Genomic DNA, 15319 nt, shown 5'->3' with positions numbered 1-15319 from the left:
AGACAAGCCCCTGCCATCGACCCAGCACCCCCGGCACGTCCCCATCCCGCACGCCCGGCTCAGCCCCGCTCCCTGACGAAGGTCCTCATTCCCTCTCAGAGGGTCCCCGTGGTGACATTCCCCCCGCAGCGGGGACAGCCCAACGCACCCGCCGCGGCTCCAAATGCTTTTGTAAACCCGGCACGGCTAAACCCGGCATCGCTTACCGGAGACGGCAGTGCCCGGGGTGCGGGCCAGGCCCCACGCAGGACACCCCATGGCCCGTCCGGCTCCCGCTCAGTCCCTGCGCGCCGCGGCCACCCAGGCGCCGGGGCGACGGCAATTCATATCCCTGCGGCTCCCGCACGGCTAAGGGCAGGCTCCGGGCCCGCGGAGCAGAACTCCCTGAGGTGCTGACTCATCTTCTTCCATGCCTGTAAAGCACCATATTTCATCCTTCCACGCCCACAGCGCACAACCGCCGTGCAGCAGCTCCTCGCGCAGCCCCGCACGCCTCGGTGCGCGCGGTGCCGCCGCACCCCCGGCAGCGCTCGGGAGGGACCGGGGGGCCGGGCGGTACCGAGCCGCGAGCCGGCACCGCCTGAGGGTCACCACCCCCCCGGGGAATCCTTTATTCTGGGATCATCAACTGTTTTAGAACTGAAACGTGCCGCTGCTGCTGCCGGCTGTTCCGGCCCGGCGGGGACAGGCGCTGGCTGCCCCAGCCCCAGGGCGCTTTGTCCTCAGGAGGGACCCCGGGCGGGGGACTCGGAGCCCGGGTCCGAACAGCAGGAACCCCTGGTGGGGTCGGAGCGGGGGGATCCCCCGCGAGGCCGGCCAGGGAAGCCCCCTGCAACACCAGGGGAAACAAAGCCCCGGGCCGGGCCACCCCATTGTCCCCGCTCCGGCCGGGCAGCGGCCGCCCCCGCGCGGGAGGAAGAGGAGGGGTCGCACACAGACAATGCCTCCCCCCACCCCCCACGCCGGATCGCCCCGCCCCCTGCTCCCCATTGGCCGGCGGGGAATTTGGGGACCCCCCTCCCCACACACACACACCCCTCCGCCGTATTGTGCCGGGGGGCGCGCGTGGATCTGGGGGGGTCGGAGCGCGCGCGGCCGCCGTCGGGGGCGCGCCCGGGGGCTCCCCTTGTGTGTGAGTGCGCGGGGGTGTGCGCGGGGCCATGGAGGAGCTGAGCAGCGTGGGAGAGCAGGTCTTCGCCGCCGAGTGCATCCTCAGCAAGCGGCTCCGCAAGGTGGGAGCCGCCGGCCCCGCACCCCCCGCTCCCCCGCGCCCCGCGCCCGCTAACGCGCCTCTCCCGTCTCTCTCCGCAGGGCAAGCTCGAGTACCTGGTCAAGTGGCGAGGCTGGTCCTCCAAGTGAGCGGGGCGGTGCGGGGCGCGGAGCGGGGCGCGGAGCGGGGCTGCGCGGATGGCGGAACCATGCGGAGCGGAGCGGGGCGCGGGTACCGCCGACCGGCCGCTTTTGTTTGGGTCGTGCCGCTCCTTTTGTTTACAAATAAGCGCGGCCGGGCCCTCCCCGTTACCGCGTGGGGCTCCGCGCCCCCCCCCCCGGCTCGGTCCGACCCCCCCGGCTGTGCCGGTCCCGCGCCCCTCGCCCGCTCTGCTGTAACCGGAGCTCCCCCGGGATGCGCGGGGCTCGCCTCGCCCCGCGGCGCCGTGGCCGCCCCCTTCCCCATCTCCCTCCCCCGGCCCCTCTCCCCTGCCCGCCCCCCGGCTGTGCCGGCCCCCGGTGCGGGCTTGTCCCGCTCCGTGCCAGCCCCGCTGTCCCCGGTGTCCCCGGGTGAAGCCCCGGCGGTGCCGGAGCCCGGGGGGGGCCGGTCCCTGCTCTCACCCGCTCCGCGTCCTCTCTTGCAGGCACAACAGCTGGGAGCCTGAGGAGAACATCCTGGACCCCCGGCTGCTCCTGGCTTTCCAAAAGAAGTGAGCAAACTCTAAATATTTCTGAGCAAACTGTAAAGTCAATTAACTTCTAATTGGCTGCGCGTGTAGTGGAAGTTGTTGGAAACAACAGCCTGCAGTTGGCAGGGTCCTTTGTGGCCAGACCCTTTTGTTTGTCCCCGGAGTCACGGCCCGGGTCCACCTGGAGCTGCTCTGCCCCGGCCGGACAAACAGCCAGGGTTTCTGGCTGCACCAGGGGAACGCGGCAGAGCCGGCACTGACCTGGGGCTCCCGGTCACCATCGGGGCTCAGGGACCTTGGCTGTGCCTGGGGGCAGCTGCAGACCCCTGGGGGGAGATGGTGCCTGGGTTTGTGAGGGATTAAAGCTAACTTGTGGGCTTGAAGCTCTGGGAGGGTGAGAGAAATGATATCTGGGAGAAAATCGTAGAGGATGGTTTGGATTAGGGGGATTCTTAAAGCTCTTCCCAATCCACCCCATCACTTCCACTGACCCAGGTTGCTCCAAGTGCTGTCCAACCTGGCCTGAGACATTACAGGGGTGGGGCAGCCACAGCTTCTTTGGGCATCCTGTGCCAGGGCCTCACCACCCTCACGGGAGCAATTTCTTCTTAATACCCCATCTAACCTTGCCCTCAGTCTGTTGGAAGCTGTTCCCTGTGTCCTGTCACTCCAGGCCCTTGGCCAAAATCCCTCTCCAGCTCTCTTGGAGCCTCTTTAAGTACTGGGAGGTGCTCTGAAGTCTCCCTAGAGCCTTCTCCAGGCTGAACAACCTGGATGGAGAACAAAATGGTGTCTGTCCTCTGTCAGGTCCATGGCTCCTGCCCACAGCCAGGCTGAGAACAGCAATCATTCCACAGCCCTTGCACCCCAGGAACCACTCAGGGAGCAGAGGGGCAGCCAGCTGGCTACGGCAGACATACTGCTGTCAAGTATTTTGACTTTGCAATAATAAAAATCGTTAAATTTTATTATATGATTCAATTATAACTGGTTTCTGGATCCATTTTTTTCAAGAGTAGAATCTGGTGTTGAGTGCAGACAGGATGGTATTTAATCAGCTGGATGTGTTACATCTGAACACCATCCCATTTAAACAGAACTAGGAAGTGAGTACAGTGACCTGAAATGTCCCTGTACTCCAGCCTGGGCCACCATGGCCAGACCAGGAGGTGCAGGAGAGTCCAGCAAAGCAGGGAACTCACCGAGGTTCCAGGAAATGCATTTGCTTTTCCAGCTCTCAGCATGGAAGCTCAGCACAGCAGGGGCATAACCAAAGCAAGGTTTAGCAGGGCTGGGGGCAGATCCTTTCCTTTGCCTGACCCACTTGTGCCAGAAAACAGCAGATTTCACCAAGAATTGGCAAAGGCACAGGTTTAGGATGGGGAACAGCACGTGGTCCATCACTGACTGCTGGGAGCTGCAGGGATGTTGCTGATGCAGGCAGGGATGCTCTCTGGTCACTTCCTGGCTGCCTCAGTTCCCCCAGACGTGTTTTTGTTCCCTGTAAACGTTGTCCTCAATCCTTGTTCTCTCCAGGGAGGACGAAAAGGAAGCGCAGAATCGGAAGAGGGGCAAGCGGCCCCGGGGCAGGCCCAGGAAAAACGTGGTGAGTGCTGGCAGGGTGGGAGCCCAGGGCTGACAGGTCTGGGGGGACCCTGGGCTGGGGGTGGGCTGGAGCACACAGCTCATCCCATCAGCTGATGGATCCCTGGAGGTCAGCTAGACAGGGAGAGACCCTGTGCGTGTCTGAGGGTTGGTAATGCCCACAACCATCCTTGGTCGTTGCTGCTAACTCTCCCTGTCTCTGCTGCTTTGCAGGAACCAGAGATGCCTGCAAAGACAAAGTCAAGCAGCTCCTCTTCCTCCACATCCTCCTCTTCGTCCTCCTCCGAGGAAGAGGATGAGAGTGATCTGGAAGCCAAGAGGGGTCCCCGCAGCAGAGAGACGCACCCGGTGCCACAGAAGAAAGCCCAGATCCTGGTGGCCAAGCCCGACACGAAGGACGCTGCCAGGAAGAAGCGTGGCCGGAAACCTCTTCCCCCAGAGCAGAAGGCGGCTCGAAGGACCGTGAGCCTGACAAAGGTGCTGAAAACGTCCCGGAAGGAGGTGGGGGGCAGCGCCAAGCTGGTGGGGAAGCTGCAGCCCCAGCACAGCGCGCAGGGCTCGGGCGTGGCCATGCTGAAGGAGCCGCCGGGCGCCTTGGCTGGGCTCAGCTCAGGGGGGTCATCAGTGGAAAACCTGCCCAACATGGTGAAGAGCGGCTCGGGCAGCCCCAGCCAGGCCATCAGCTGGCAGAGCTCCATCGTGCACTACATGAACAGGATGTCCCAAAGCCACAGCGCAGCCGAGAGCTCAGCCCTGGGCAGGCTGGCGATGAAGGCACAGGCAGCCAGCAAGGGCAGCTTAGGGCTGGACTTGAAAATGAGGAGCCAGAAGGGCTCTGGGGAGCTGGGGCTGAACGTTCAGGGACCCAAAACAGCAAAGGCGTCCGGCAGCAGCGCCGGAGGGGACCAGAAATCAGGGTTTGCTGCCGGAGGCCAAATGCTGCCCAACGGCAGCAAGGCGCCACCGAGCTCGTCTGGGGCCGGCCTCCAGCCAGCCTCCAGCCAGGAGCTGAACCTGCAGGCTCTGAACCTGCAGAGTGTCAGAAACGGGCCCAGCGGGGCCAGCAGCCTCCCCCGGCACCTGTGCGGCTCCCTGGCCAAGGGCTCGGCCGGCGCCGGCGCCGCCAAGGGCGCCAAGGGCGGCACAGCCGGGGCCGGGCTGAGCGCTGCCGGGGCTGGCACCGTCCCGGGGGGGGACGGTGGCAAGAGCAAGAAGCAGCCGCAGCGGGCAGGTGACAGGGACTCGGCCAAAGGGGGCTCGGCTGGCGCTCCCGAGGGACACGCGGCCGCAGAGAGCCGCAAAGCCCCCGCCCTGTCCGAGGCGAGCACGGGCGAGGACACCAGCTCGGATTCGGACCGGGATTCGGCCTCCCTGCCTGCCGTGGGTCAGAACATGTCTGTCTCCATCCAGACCAGCCAGGACTGGAAACCCACCCGCAGCCTGATTGAGCACGTCTTTGTCACCGATGTCACCGCTAACCTGATCACAGTGACGGTCAAGGAGTCCCCCACCAGCGTCGGCTTCTTCAACCTGCGGCAATACTGAGCCCGGGAGGGAGAGGAGGGAGAGGGTCCTTCAGCCTCACCCTCACCTGTGCCCAGCTCTTCCATCAGGTTTTTTTTTTTCTTCAAGTGAACGTGGAGCCCTCATGAGAGCTGCTGGGACTCGTGTCTGGAAAGGCTGGACAAGAACACAGTGAATGAAACCCGCTCCAAGCTGCCCGCGGGTCCTGGATTCCCTCCCTGCCTCCTCCATCCTCCCTCCTCTGGAGCCCTGCCCCACCTGGGGGTGCTCGGGGCCATTCTCTGGGTTCAGGGGCGCTGGTGCTGCCAGGGGTGCCAGTTTGGACCAGGCTTCACTGCACGCAGGGCTCTGTGCTGTGGAGCAGCAGATGCCAAGGTGTGCAGCCCGCTGGCCACGGGGAGGGGTGCAGCTGCTGTGGGACAGTCTTACACCTGGGAGAGAACTGGAGATTCTCTCCTGGGCTTCCTGTGGATCTGTCTTTAAGCCATGGGGAGCTGCAAGTCAATCCAAATGAGGCAGCTGCTGCTCCCAGCCCTCGAGGCTGTGGGGGGGCAGCTGCATTTGGGGGTTTTTCAGGGTACACTCAGCCCAGCACCCCCCTGGGCAAGGTCATTTCCAATGATGGGAAACCCACAACGTTTCTGTTGGGGTTTCCAGCTGATAGGGAAATATTGTTTACATTTTTTCTTAAGGAATTTTTTTTTTTTTTTCACGAGGGAGGGAAATAACCCCAGTTTCAGACAGGTGAAGTCCTGGATGCCCCTACCAAAGCAGGTGGCAGAGGTGCTTTTTTTGGAGGGTGTCTCCTTTCTGCTGGAGGAAAGTCCTGCCTTGAGAGCCAGCAAGATGCACCAGCTTCTCTGCAGTGTCTTGCCTTCCAGAGGAACCTGAATTTCTGGGCAGCCCATGGAGCCCCCACACCACTCCTCTGCCTCATCCTGGCATTACCAGCATCTCCACCTCCTGCTCAGCAGGTTCCAGGCCCTGACAGGGACCGAGTTGGGGAATATTTTTGAAGCCTTGCAGGGAATGTTTGTGAACCCTTCCAGCAGCAGATAGATTGGTGCTGCAACTGCCAGGACACCCATGCCTGCTGCTGCCTGGGTTAGACTCAGGCTGATCATCCATGGTTTTCTCCAGAGTGCTCAGAGGCTGGTCAAGGCCCCCTGCATAGGTCTGGAGTGGTGGGAGAGGAGAGGAGAAGGAGAAGGGCTCAGGCCAGTGGATACCTCAAGCTGCCATTCCCCAAGGAGCCAGAGCACCTGAGCAGCTGTTCACCTTCCCCTGGCCATGCCAGCTGCTGGGTGTTCCTTTTGGATTGTAATTGCACCCAGTAGTGGCTTTTCCACTGCAGCGTTTTCCCTACTGCAGATTTCTCCTACAAGCCAAAATTAGCAGCAGTTCAGGCAGAGTTTAGTAGCATTTGAGGTCATTTTGATTCTGTTGATGCTGAGTCCTTGCCTCAGGGTTGATGAACGGCCAGTGGCTGCCCTGTCACTCCCCTGTGTTCTTCAGACCCTCCACCTGACCAGCAGGTCACTGCTTGGGGGTCACTGGGGGACTGACCTGGCACCAGGGTTGGCGTTTGTCTTTGCCCCAGGCAGGGCCACACACTGGAGTGTGGATGCATGGACCAAACTGGGGGTACTTCAGCCCCCCATGGTCATGGCTGCAGTGGGGTCGTTCTCAGGTGATGCCAAAATGTCACAGTCTGTGCCATTTACCTTCCACTGTAGCTTTGCCCAACAAGCTCTGGGGCAGCGTTGGGCTGTGCCAGCAGAAAGCAGTGCCCAGGCACAGTGTGTGCTGTGCTGTGTGCTGGGGCACGAGTGCTCTGGGAGGAGAATCAAGGAATGGGAGCATGGGGGTGATGCTCTCACCCACACACCAAATGTTTGCCAGTTTTGTGACTCCAGACTGATCAACAATGTGCCTTTGGGACCGTCCTTATCTCAGCCCTGTCTGTGACACCGGTCCCACCACAGGTTTGTGCCTATGCAAAGCAGGGTGGTCGCAGGGTCTTGGGGTGGCACCCATGGGCAGAGGTGTCCTGGTCCCCAGTGCCAGGTCCCCTGGTCCCCAGTGGGACTCCAGCTGTCCTGCAGAGCCCTGCTGAGCAATGCCCCCACAGGGGAACTGGCCTGGCAGGGATGCTCTTGCCTGCAGCAGAAAGATCTGATTGGTTTCTCCAAGGGGGAAAAAACACCTGAAGATGCTCCCAGGAGGGGCCAAGCCCAAGGGGCAGGGCAGGAGATGAGCTGTGCAGCAGGTGAGGTGCTGGCTGCTCCCTCCAGAGCCACTGTCTCAGCTCCCACGGGTTCCTCCATGCAGGGCTTGGCTCCTGCCTGGGCAAAGGGGACGTGGATCCCAAAACCAGGCACCCCTGCCCCCCCCCCCCCCCTGCCCAGGCCTGGCCCCTCCTGCTGCGCAGGGCTCTGCTGTCACCACTTGCTATTGTGCCTTTTGCTCACCAGCTGGTTCAATTCCAAAGGTCTAACGACGGTGAAAAGGATAATCCAGGATTTTTATTTGGCCATCTCACCCTACATTTCTTCCCCAACCCCTTTGTCACTTGGTGTTCTGGGATCTTGGTGCTCCCAGCAGCACTGGGGGGGTTGAGGGCACGGTTCCCACTGGGGTTTGCCTCCCAAAGACACACCCTGTGTGTAATTCACTGAAATCTTTGTTGGACAGGGGTTGGAAGACCCCTGGTTGGTGCAGACCCTGGTTATGTACCATTAGGAGTCAAGTTCTACCTTTTTTTATTCTTTTTTTTTTTTTTTTTTGAGTTTGCTGCTATGGGTTGGCATGTTCAGCCGGGTGTCAGACAGGCAATTAAAGGTTTGTCACTTGTCATTTTCTAAGGGGTTTCCGATGTGGAAAGTCCTGCAGTATTTGTATAGTGAATGGATATTTTCCCCAGGCATAATCTGGTTAAGCATCCTTGTTGTTTTCCATTGGACTGGAAGAGGTGGCCGATTCAGCCATCATCCCAAGAAACTGACTCTATTTTTATATATATATTTTGTACCAAAAAAAAACCCGGGAGTACACGGAGGGATGGAGATAGTTTAGGGGTTTGGTTTGTGTTGAGTTTCTGAGCTGCGTTTGAAGTGCTCCAGAGCCAGGAGAAAGGTTTTACTGGCAGAAATTTGAGATAGGTGAAAACAAAGAATTGTTCTTGTAACTTGTGCCAGTCACTGCTCTGATTTGTACGTTTTAATTAAAGAGAGAGCCAAATCGGTCCTGTATGACACTTATAATTGCTTTAAACTGCAGCTGTTTGTTTGCTTTTTTTTTTCTGAGAACAAAAGTCGGGGATGTTACTGCCCTGGGAAAGCATGAGTGCTACGGGAGCAGGACCAGCTCCCCACGCAGCTCCCCGGTCCCTCCCAGCCCCTCACTCACGTTCCTTGTGCTGTTTTCCAGTGTTCCTGGACACTAACGCTAGTGTAGCCCCCCCAGCTCTAGGCTGCTTTTAATTTATTTGCAGGGAAACACTGGGAAAATGTTGCGTCGGGTGGGGGGTTTTGTATGACTTTTCCACACTTCTTTTTTAGAATATCAATAAATATTTTTTTAAACTTTTCAGCCTCGTGTGGTCACTGCTCCGGGAGAGCTCCGGTCCCCCTCCCGCCCCCCGGGGCCGCCCCGCTCGCCGCGGCACCGCGTTCCCGGCCCGGGATGCGGCGGGGCCGCGGGCTGGGGATGTGCGGGGCTGGAACCGGAGCGGGGAAACCGGAGCGGGGAAAGCCCAGCGCTTTCCCTTCACGGGTCCGTACCGGACCCGGTCCCGGGCTCCGCGGCCGCTGGAGCTGTCCCTGCACCTGCTGGAGTGGGACAGACACCGAGACAGGATCCGGGAGAGACACCGGGACAGGGACAGACACCGGGACGGGATCCGGGAGAGACACCGGGACAGGGACAGACACCGGGACGGGATCCGGGAGAGAGACCGGGACAGGGACAGACACCGGGACGGGATCCGGGAGAGAGACCGGGACATGGACAGACACCGGGACAGGATCCGGGAGAGACACCGGGACAGGGACAGTCACCGGGACGGGATCCGGGAGAGACACCGGGACAGGGGCAGTCACCGGGATTGGGATCGGGACCGACACCAAGACTGGCCCCGGACCGGGACAGACCCCGGGCCGGGCTGGCCTGCGGAGGGCGCTGCGCGGCCGCGCAGGGCACGGAGAGCGGCCGCGGGCGCTGCCGTCGGTGCCGCCGTCGGGCGGAGCGGAGCCCCCCGGGCCCGACGCCCCCGGCCCCGCCTCCGGGAGCCGCGGCCCGTGTGAACGGGCCCCCCCGCCGGGCCGGCGGAGAAAGGCGCCATTGTGCCGCCCTTCCTCCCGCTGCTGCCGGCGCTGGCAGCTCCCGCGGCGCGGGGTCCGCGCCCCACCCGCCCGAGCAGAAAAAGGAGGTTAATGAGGACACGGCTTAAAGATCGCACGGAGCCCCCCCGGCCCCGCTCGCACACAAAGGCCGGGCTGCACGGGCAGCCCCCGACCCGCGCCCCGTCGGAAGGGCGGAGCGCCGGGACCCGGCCCGCTACCGGAGCGGGCTCGTAGCGGTTCCTCGGACCGAGCCACCGCCGCCCCCTCCGGGCACCACGGGACCCCCGGCCCGGCGACAGCTGCGGCCGGGGAGCCTCCGCCTCCCCCGGCCCCGTCGGGCCCCGGCCCGGCCCCGCACTCCGCCGGGACGGAACCGGCGGCGGGGCCACCCACCCCACGCTGCTCCCCGGCGCCCCGGGGCCACAAAGGGAAGCCAGACACGTTTCTATTTACAAAGAATATATTTAAACTGACATAAAAAGCAGGTCTCATATGGACATTCACGGCTGGCAGAAGACACGTAGTTAAGCTTCACTTCTGAGACTGAGATTTAGCCAAATCGCTTTTGTACAAGGGTTAGGTTTAAATAATTCACACGCACACGCCCGCACGCACACACACGCAGGGTACACGTCGCTATGTACAGACACACAGATACACCCACAGGTACGGATTGCTCCAGGTGTGTGTCGGACACACGGACACGGGGCTGGAGCGGAGCCCCAGGGGCAGGAGCGGCTCCGGGCTCTTTGCAAAGGGAAGGATCCTCCGACCTTGGCGGCAGCGGGAGCACAAACAGCTCGACAACCTCCCTCCTCATCCTCCAACAACACCCGCGTCCCGTGTCAGCAGCGGGAACAACGCATCAGCTCTTCGTACAAACCAAGTTAAAAAAATCTCAATTTTACAAAATATACCTTAACAAAAAAAAAACAAAAAGAAAAAAAAGGAAAGAAAAAAAAAAAAAAAAAGAACAAACTAGGAACTGTCAGATACGATGGCTCCTTTTGCACAGCCAATCCAGCATCCTGCCAGGCACCTCACAGGTCCCAAAAGAAGGACGGGGAAGGGAAGAGGGCGAGGTGAAGCTGACAGAGGGCCCTGCAGCAGAGATGCCCCTTGCCCAGCCCCTGCGAGCTCCCTGCACCTTCAGAGCTCAGGGACAAGGGGCCCTGCTCAGCCCCAGCCCTCAGGCACTGCTGGGCTTGTGCTTCTCGTGGCCCTGATGCCCAGAGCAAGGCGTGAGGATGGAGCCACCTGCTCCAGCTCAGGCAAGAGCTGCAGCCACAGCCGGGCCCAGCTCTCCCCTGCCAGGAGCCCCGAGCTGGGGAGCAGCAGAGCAGGGGCACCCCCAGCCCCCCAACCAGCAGGGAAACTGCTGCACCTCCTCCAGAGAGCCTCCCTACCCCAGGCAGGGAGGAGCCCCAGCTCCAGCTCCCAGCCTGGGAGGAATCCCACAGGCAAAGCCAGCACAAAACCCACCCGAGGCTGCGGGGCTGCTCCACACGGGGATATTTCACCTCTCGGCTGTTCTTTAACCAGCGTAAGGAAAGGGAAATATTTATTGTCTCCAAATGCACAAAGGTGACCCCAGCACTTGTCAGGGATGTGGATATTACAAAACACTTTATCAGGAGTCTTCCAACAGTCTGGAGCAAACTGTGATTTGGAATAAAAGTAATAATAATCCACTTTCTGTAGCAGAATAAAGTAACTAAATATGGGCAGTGAGATGCTCCGTCCCCAACCTCTCTGGCATTTCAGGAATGTAAACAGAGGGGGGTTTTGTTGGGGTTTTTTGTTTTTGGTGGGTGGGGGAACAGAATCAAGCGACCAGACAAAATGAAAACAGATAGACTCAGCTCAGTCCCATCTCCCACAACTGCTACGACAACTCTATTAAAGTGCATTTCAGTATCACCCCTCAGGAACCTTGCACACACAAACTCCTCTCCTCCGCAAGAAAAGGGAATTCAAGTTAATACTCCAACACTTTCAGCCTTTTTATGGATTTCTGCTTTTCCCCGCCCCAACTTTGTAGCAACATGACTTTTTGTTAGACTGGAAACACCCCATCCCCAACAACACTGTGAATTCAAGTGCTCACGTCAACTGTCAAGGGCAACAGTTCAGGACACAGCACACTTGATTGTACAAGCAACACCTTAAATCACAATCAAGAAATCCGGGCACTTGGCCCTGCGAGGGAGCAGCATGGCCCCTGCACCATCCATAGCATCATATGAAAAATAATAGTTAAAAAAACCCAGCACATACTTAGCTATGAACACCGTTATGTACACCGGCTCCTGTGGCAGATGTGTGAACTCGTTAGTTCTCAGTTTTATTGTCCTTTCTAGGAGCAACTGAGCAGTCACTGTTGTCTCCATTTAAATAAAACAACTCAGAGTTGAAATATATATATATAGATATATATATAAGCATTTTTTCTTAAATAACATATTTACATCTAATAGAAAATATAACTCTAGAGATAATCTTTCCAACGAAATGTAAGACGTGAAAAAAAAAAACCAAAACAAAAGAATGAGTTAATGAATTTAGGACAGTTTCTAAATTCTCTCCAGGACCAAAAACAAAAGGAAAAAAAATTCAAAGAAAAAAAAAAAAAGGAGCATTTAAAAAAAAAAAAAAAAAAAAAAAAGAGAGGCCCACCAAGCTCTACCAAGGTTTTGTCTGGATCTGACTGAAGAAAACCCCAGCACCACCTCCACCAAACTCATCGCTTCTCCTTAAAGAATCCTTGGTCCGTGCTGCTCTCCTTGATGGTGACGGTCAAAAAGTTAGAGGTCACATCAGTTACCACCACCTTCTCCAGGTTGCTGAGCGAGGGGCTCCAGGACTCCTCCTCGGGGTCCCCCAGGATCCTGGAGACGGGGATCCTGGCGATGAGGGAGGGTCGCCCCGCCGGGCCCCCCCCGCCGTCGCGGTACAGGCCGCCCCCGGCCCCCGGCCCCACGGCGCCGTGCAGCAGCTTGGGCCCGCCGGGGTCCAGCCCCCCCTGGCCCTTGGGGTCCAGCAGCTCCGGCCGGTGCTTGGCCAGGCGCGGGGGGAAGGCCTCGGGCCCCGGCTCGGCGCGGGTGGGGCCGGGCAGGGCTCCGGGCAGCTCGGGCTCCTGCCGCCGGGCCAGCTGGATCACGCTGTGTCCCGAGCCGAACTTGGCCGCCCCCGCCGCCGCCTCCTCCATCTTCCTGGCCTTCAGGTAGTCCCCCACCTTGTCCCCCGGCTCCCCCAGTTTCCTCTTGGAGGCGTCCAGAGTCTCCGCAAGGTCCTTGTAAAGCTCCTTCCTGGGCTTCGGGCCCCTCTTTTTGGGGGTGTCCCCGGGTTTCTCCTCCACGCGGATCACCCGCTCCCGGATGCCGTCGGCCTTGGGGGTGCTGCTGCTGGAGCTGCTCTGGGGGGCCAGGGCTATGTTTCTGAGTCCTTCCCTAGCCCGGGACGTGGAGCCCAGCTCCTGGGGGGACCTGCCAGGATAGGGCACCCGGATCCCCCGGGAAGAGTCACTGCGGAATTCGTAGGTTTTGGCTTTGGCTTTTGCCTGGGCCTGCAAAGAAGATAAATCACGCGGTGACTTTATTATCCTGCCATCCGGCTGGGTAATTGCGACTTCCAGGAGGCCACCTTTGAGGGGAGCATCCTCCGAGGGGCCGCACAGGGTCCCCTCGCGCGCGGGCTCCGGCCTCCTTACCTTTAGCAGGAAGGTTTTGGGCTTGGGGCCTCGCTTTTTGGGCCCGTAAAGCTCCATTTCTCGCTCCCTAGAGGTGTTAAAAGAACCAGAGCTTCAATTCAGCATAGCTACAAGACAGCAACATATTTACAAGCGCGACTGCTACGGCTAGTAAAGGCCTTGTACCTCTCCTCGAAGGCTGCGAGCAGCCGGGCATCCAGGATGTTCTCCTCGGGTTCCCAAGTGCTGTACCTGGGGGGAAGGCGGGACGGAGAGAGGGAACAGAGTAAGGAGCCAGGAGGGAACAAGATAAATAAAATAAAAAATCGGGGCACAAAGGTTCTTGTTCTGGCACAAAGGGGGAGCAGGGGGTGCAGCCAGCATCCCCCCGGCCCCTGCTGCAGCCCCCCGCCGCCCCACGGGCCACTTACTTCTGCGACCAGCCCTTCCATTTGACCAGATATTCCATGCGGCCCTGCGGATGGGAAGCGAGGAAAATAAATATGCGTGGAGCGAAAACCGCGACTGAACCGCGACTGAACCGCGACTGAACCGCCCCGCAACAAAGGTCCCCCCGCGACGCCCCGAGCGGGGAGCGGAACGCGGGGCGGGGGGGCAGCGGGGGGACGCAACAATGAAAAATAACGCGGATTTAAGGCACGCACACCCCCCCCGGGCGCGGATCTAACACCGCCCCCCCCTCCCCGCAGGCGCGGGGCGCGGAGGGCGGGAGCGGCGGAGCGGAGCCCGCCCCGCGGCGGGGGGAGGCAGAGCCGCCCCCAGCGGGCCGGGGCCGGGGCGCGGGGGGCCGGGGGCGCGGCGGGGAGGCGGCGGGGGGGCACCTACTTTGCGGATGCGGCGCTTGAGCAGGGCCTCGGCCGCGAAGACGCGCTCCCCGACGGCCGAGAGCTCCATGTTTACGCGGCCGCTCGCAGCGCAGGGGCGGCCCCGGCGCAGCCCAGACCATAATACTCCGCCCGCTGACGTCACCGCGCCCCCCCCGCGCGCGCCGCGCCGGAGCCGGGTGGAATATTCCGCCCGCGTCGCATTGGCCGCGCCGGGCCCCGCCCACCGACGTGCGCCGCGTCCCGATGGGCCGGGGCGGGGCCTGGGGACACGCCCACCGGGACACGCCCACCGGGACACGCCCCTCCGCGGACACGCCCCGCTCGGGGGGACGGCCCCGGGAGCGCGGGGGACAAAGGGGGCCCGCGGAGCGGGGATGGGGCGGGATGGGGTCCTGCGGCCCCGGGGCTGGGCCGGCTGGTGCCGAGGCACCCGCACGGTGCGGAGTGGGGGCTCCGCGGCCTGGCCCGCCTACCGCTGGTCGGACAAAGAGAGCGGTGCCGGGGGTGGGAGCTCGCCCGTACGAACCGCACGTCCCGGTACCGCTGGTGCCGCGGAGTCGTCCACGGACGGACGCGGTCGCGCGTGCCGCTCGCCGCCGCCGCCGCTGCGGGAACGCGAATCCTTCCCGGCGACGCGGACGCGACCGGCAGAATGGGGCACGGCGGCCGCCGGTTTCGCTGTACCGGCAGCCCCAGGTTGCCGTCCCAGCGGGGAGGAGAGGTGAACCGGGACCCGCGGGCCGGCCCCACGCAGGATTTGGTCCATCTCCCGCATTATCTGTCAGCAAACTGCCGCGGGAACGTGTGCGCACGGCGAGGCTGCCAGCCGGTACCGGGGAGGCTGCCAGCCGGTGCCCCCACCGGTCCCCACTCCGGCTGTGCCTCTCACCCCGCGGCACGGCATCGGGAGACATCACCTTCTCCCCGAGGCGGCCACGGGAAAACGAGACACTCGCGAGTCGCGGGAATTCGGTACAGCCTCCGGGGGATCCCACGCGACCGGTTCTCACAAGTGGGCAGGAACCCAATCCGCCCTCCCGCCGTCGGCGGAAGCTCCGCGAGGAGCGGGCAGCCTTTCATCCCGGTCCCGTGGAGTGAAGCGCTTTCCGTGTCCGTGGGCAGCGCCGCCGCTCGGGGCTGCCCCAGAGTGGGACGCGCAGCAGCGCGGTGAGGGCTGAGTGGGCTTCTGCGGCCCCGTTCACGACGGACGAGACCAGATGGAGCCTCTCGTGGATCTTTCCCTCTTGTCCCCACCTTGGACTCCCCTCCGCTAGGAGCCCGAAGGCTCGGCGGCCGCCACGTTCACACGTGGAAAACCCACGGCTGGAGTGGATCCGGCTGCGCTCTCCGTGAGACCACGGCCGCGTCCGCCTGGGGCTGGGACTACGAGACCCTTCCCTTTCCCCTCTGGGG

At 61.5% G+C, this 15319-nt stretch overlaps 2 protein-coding genes and 1 long non-coding RNA gene across 5 annotated transcripts in view; 1 reads left to right on the top strand and 2 right to left on the bottom strand.

Moving 5' to 3' along the window:
• The window catches only part of LOC306810769, a 59440-nt gene extending 57991 nt beyond the window's left edge, over window positions 1-1449 (bottom strand). Inside the window, exons 1-2 of the long non-coding RNA XR_013776548.1 lie at window positions 1327-1449; window positions 207-413 (exon numbers count right to left, since the gene is read on the bottom strand). This is a non-coding gene — a long non-coding RNA (uncharacterized lncRNA). The remainder of the gene's footprint in view (window positions 1-206; window positions 414-1326) is intronic.
• CBX2 (chromobox 2) lies at window positions 1112-5192 on the top strand. Its single transcript, XM_079323707.1, has 5 exons — window positions 1112-1232; window positions 1312-1355; window positions 1854-1919; window positions 3435-3504; window positions 3717-5192. Exons 1-5 carry the CDS (start codon window positions 1161-1163, stop codon window positions 5046-5048), a joined length of 1584 nt encoding a protein of 527 aa, XP_079179833.1. The 5' UTR covers window positions 1112-1160; the 3' UTR covers window positions 5049-5192.
• Window positions 5193-11786: 6594 nt separating this feature from the next.
• Window positions 11787-14104, bottom strand: CBX8 (chromobox 8). Of its 3 annotated transcripts, none has more exons than XM_079323203.1 (5): window positions 13905-14103; window positions 13490-13533; window positions 13245-13310; window positions 13080-13170; window positions 11787-12935 (listed from the first exon to the last, which is right to left on the bottom strand). In XM_079323203.1, exons 1-5 carry the CDS (start codon window positions 13971-13973, stop codon window positions 12111-12113), a joined length of 1095 nt encoding a protein of 364 aa, XP_079179329.1. In that variant the 5' UTR covers window positions 13974-14103; the 3' UTR covers window positions 11787-12110. The 3 variants fall into 3 exon arrangements, with proteins under 3 accessions (XP_079179329.1, XP_079179330.1, XP_079179331.1); XM_079323204.1 differs by having other exon boundaries at window positions 13080-13146; window positions 13905-14100; XM_079323205.1 differs by lacking the exons at window positions 13080-13170; window positions 13245-13310; window positions 13490-13533 and having other exon boundaries at window positions 13905-14104.
• Window positions 14105-15319: the final 1215 nt, after the last annotated feature.

Source organism: Erithacus rubecula (genome assembly GCF_903797595.1).
Source record: "Erithacus rubecula genome assembly, chromosome: 20".
NCBI lineage: Eukaryota > Metazoa > Chordata > Aves > Passeriformes > Muscicapidae > Erithacus > Erithacus rubecula.
Note: the sequence above shows the minus strand (reverse complement) of the source record. Positions and strands in the feature narration are given on the sequence as shown.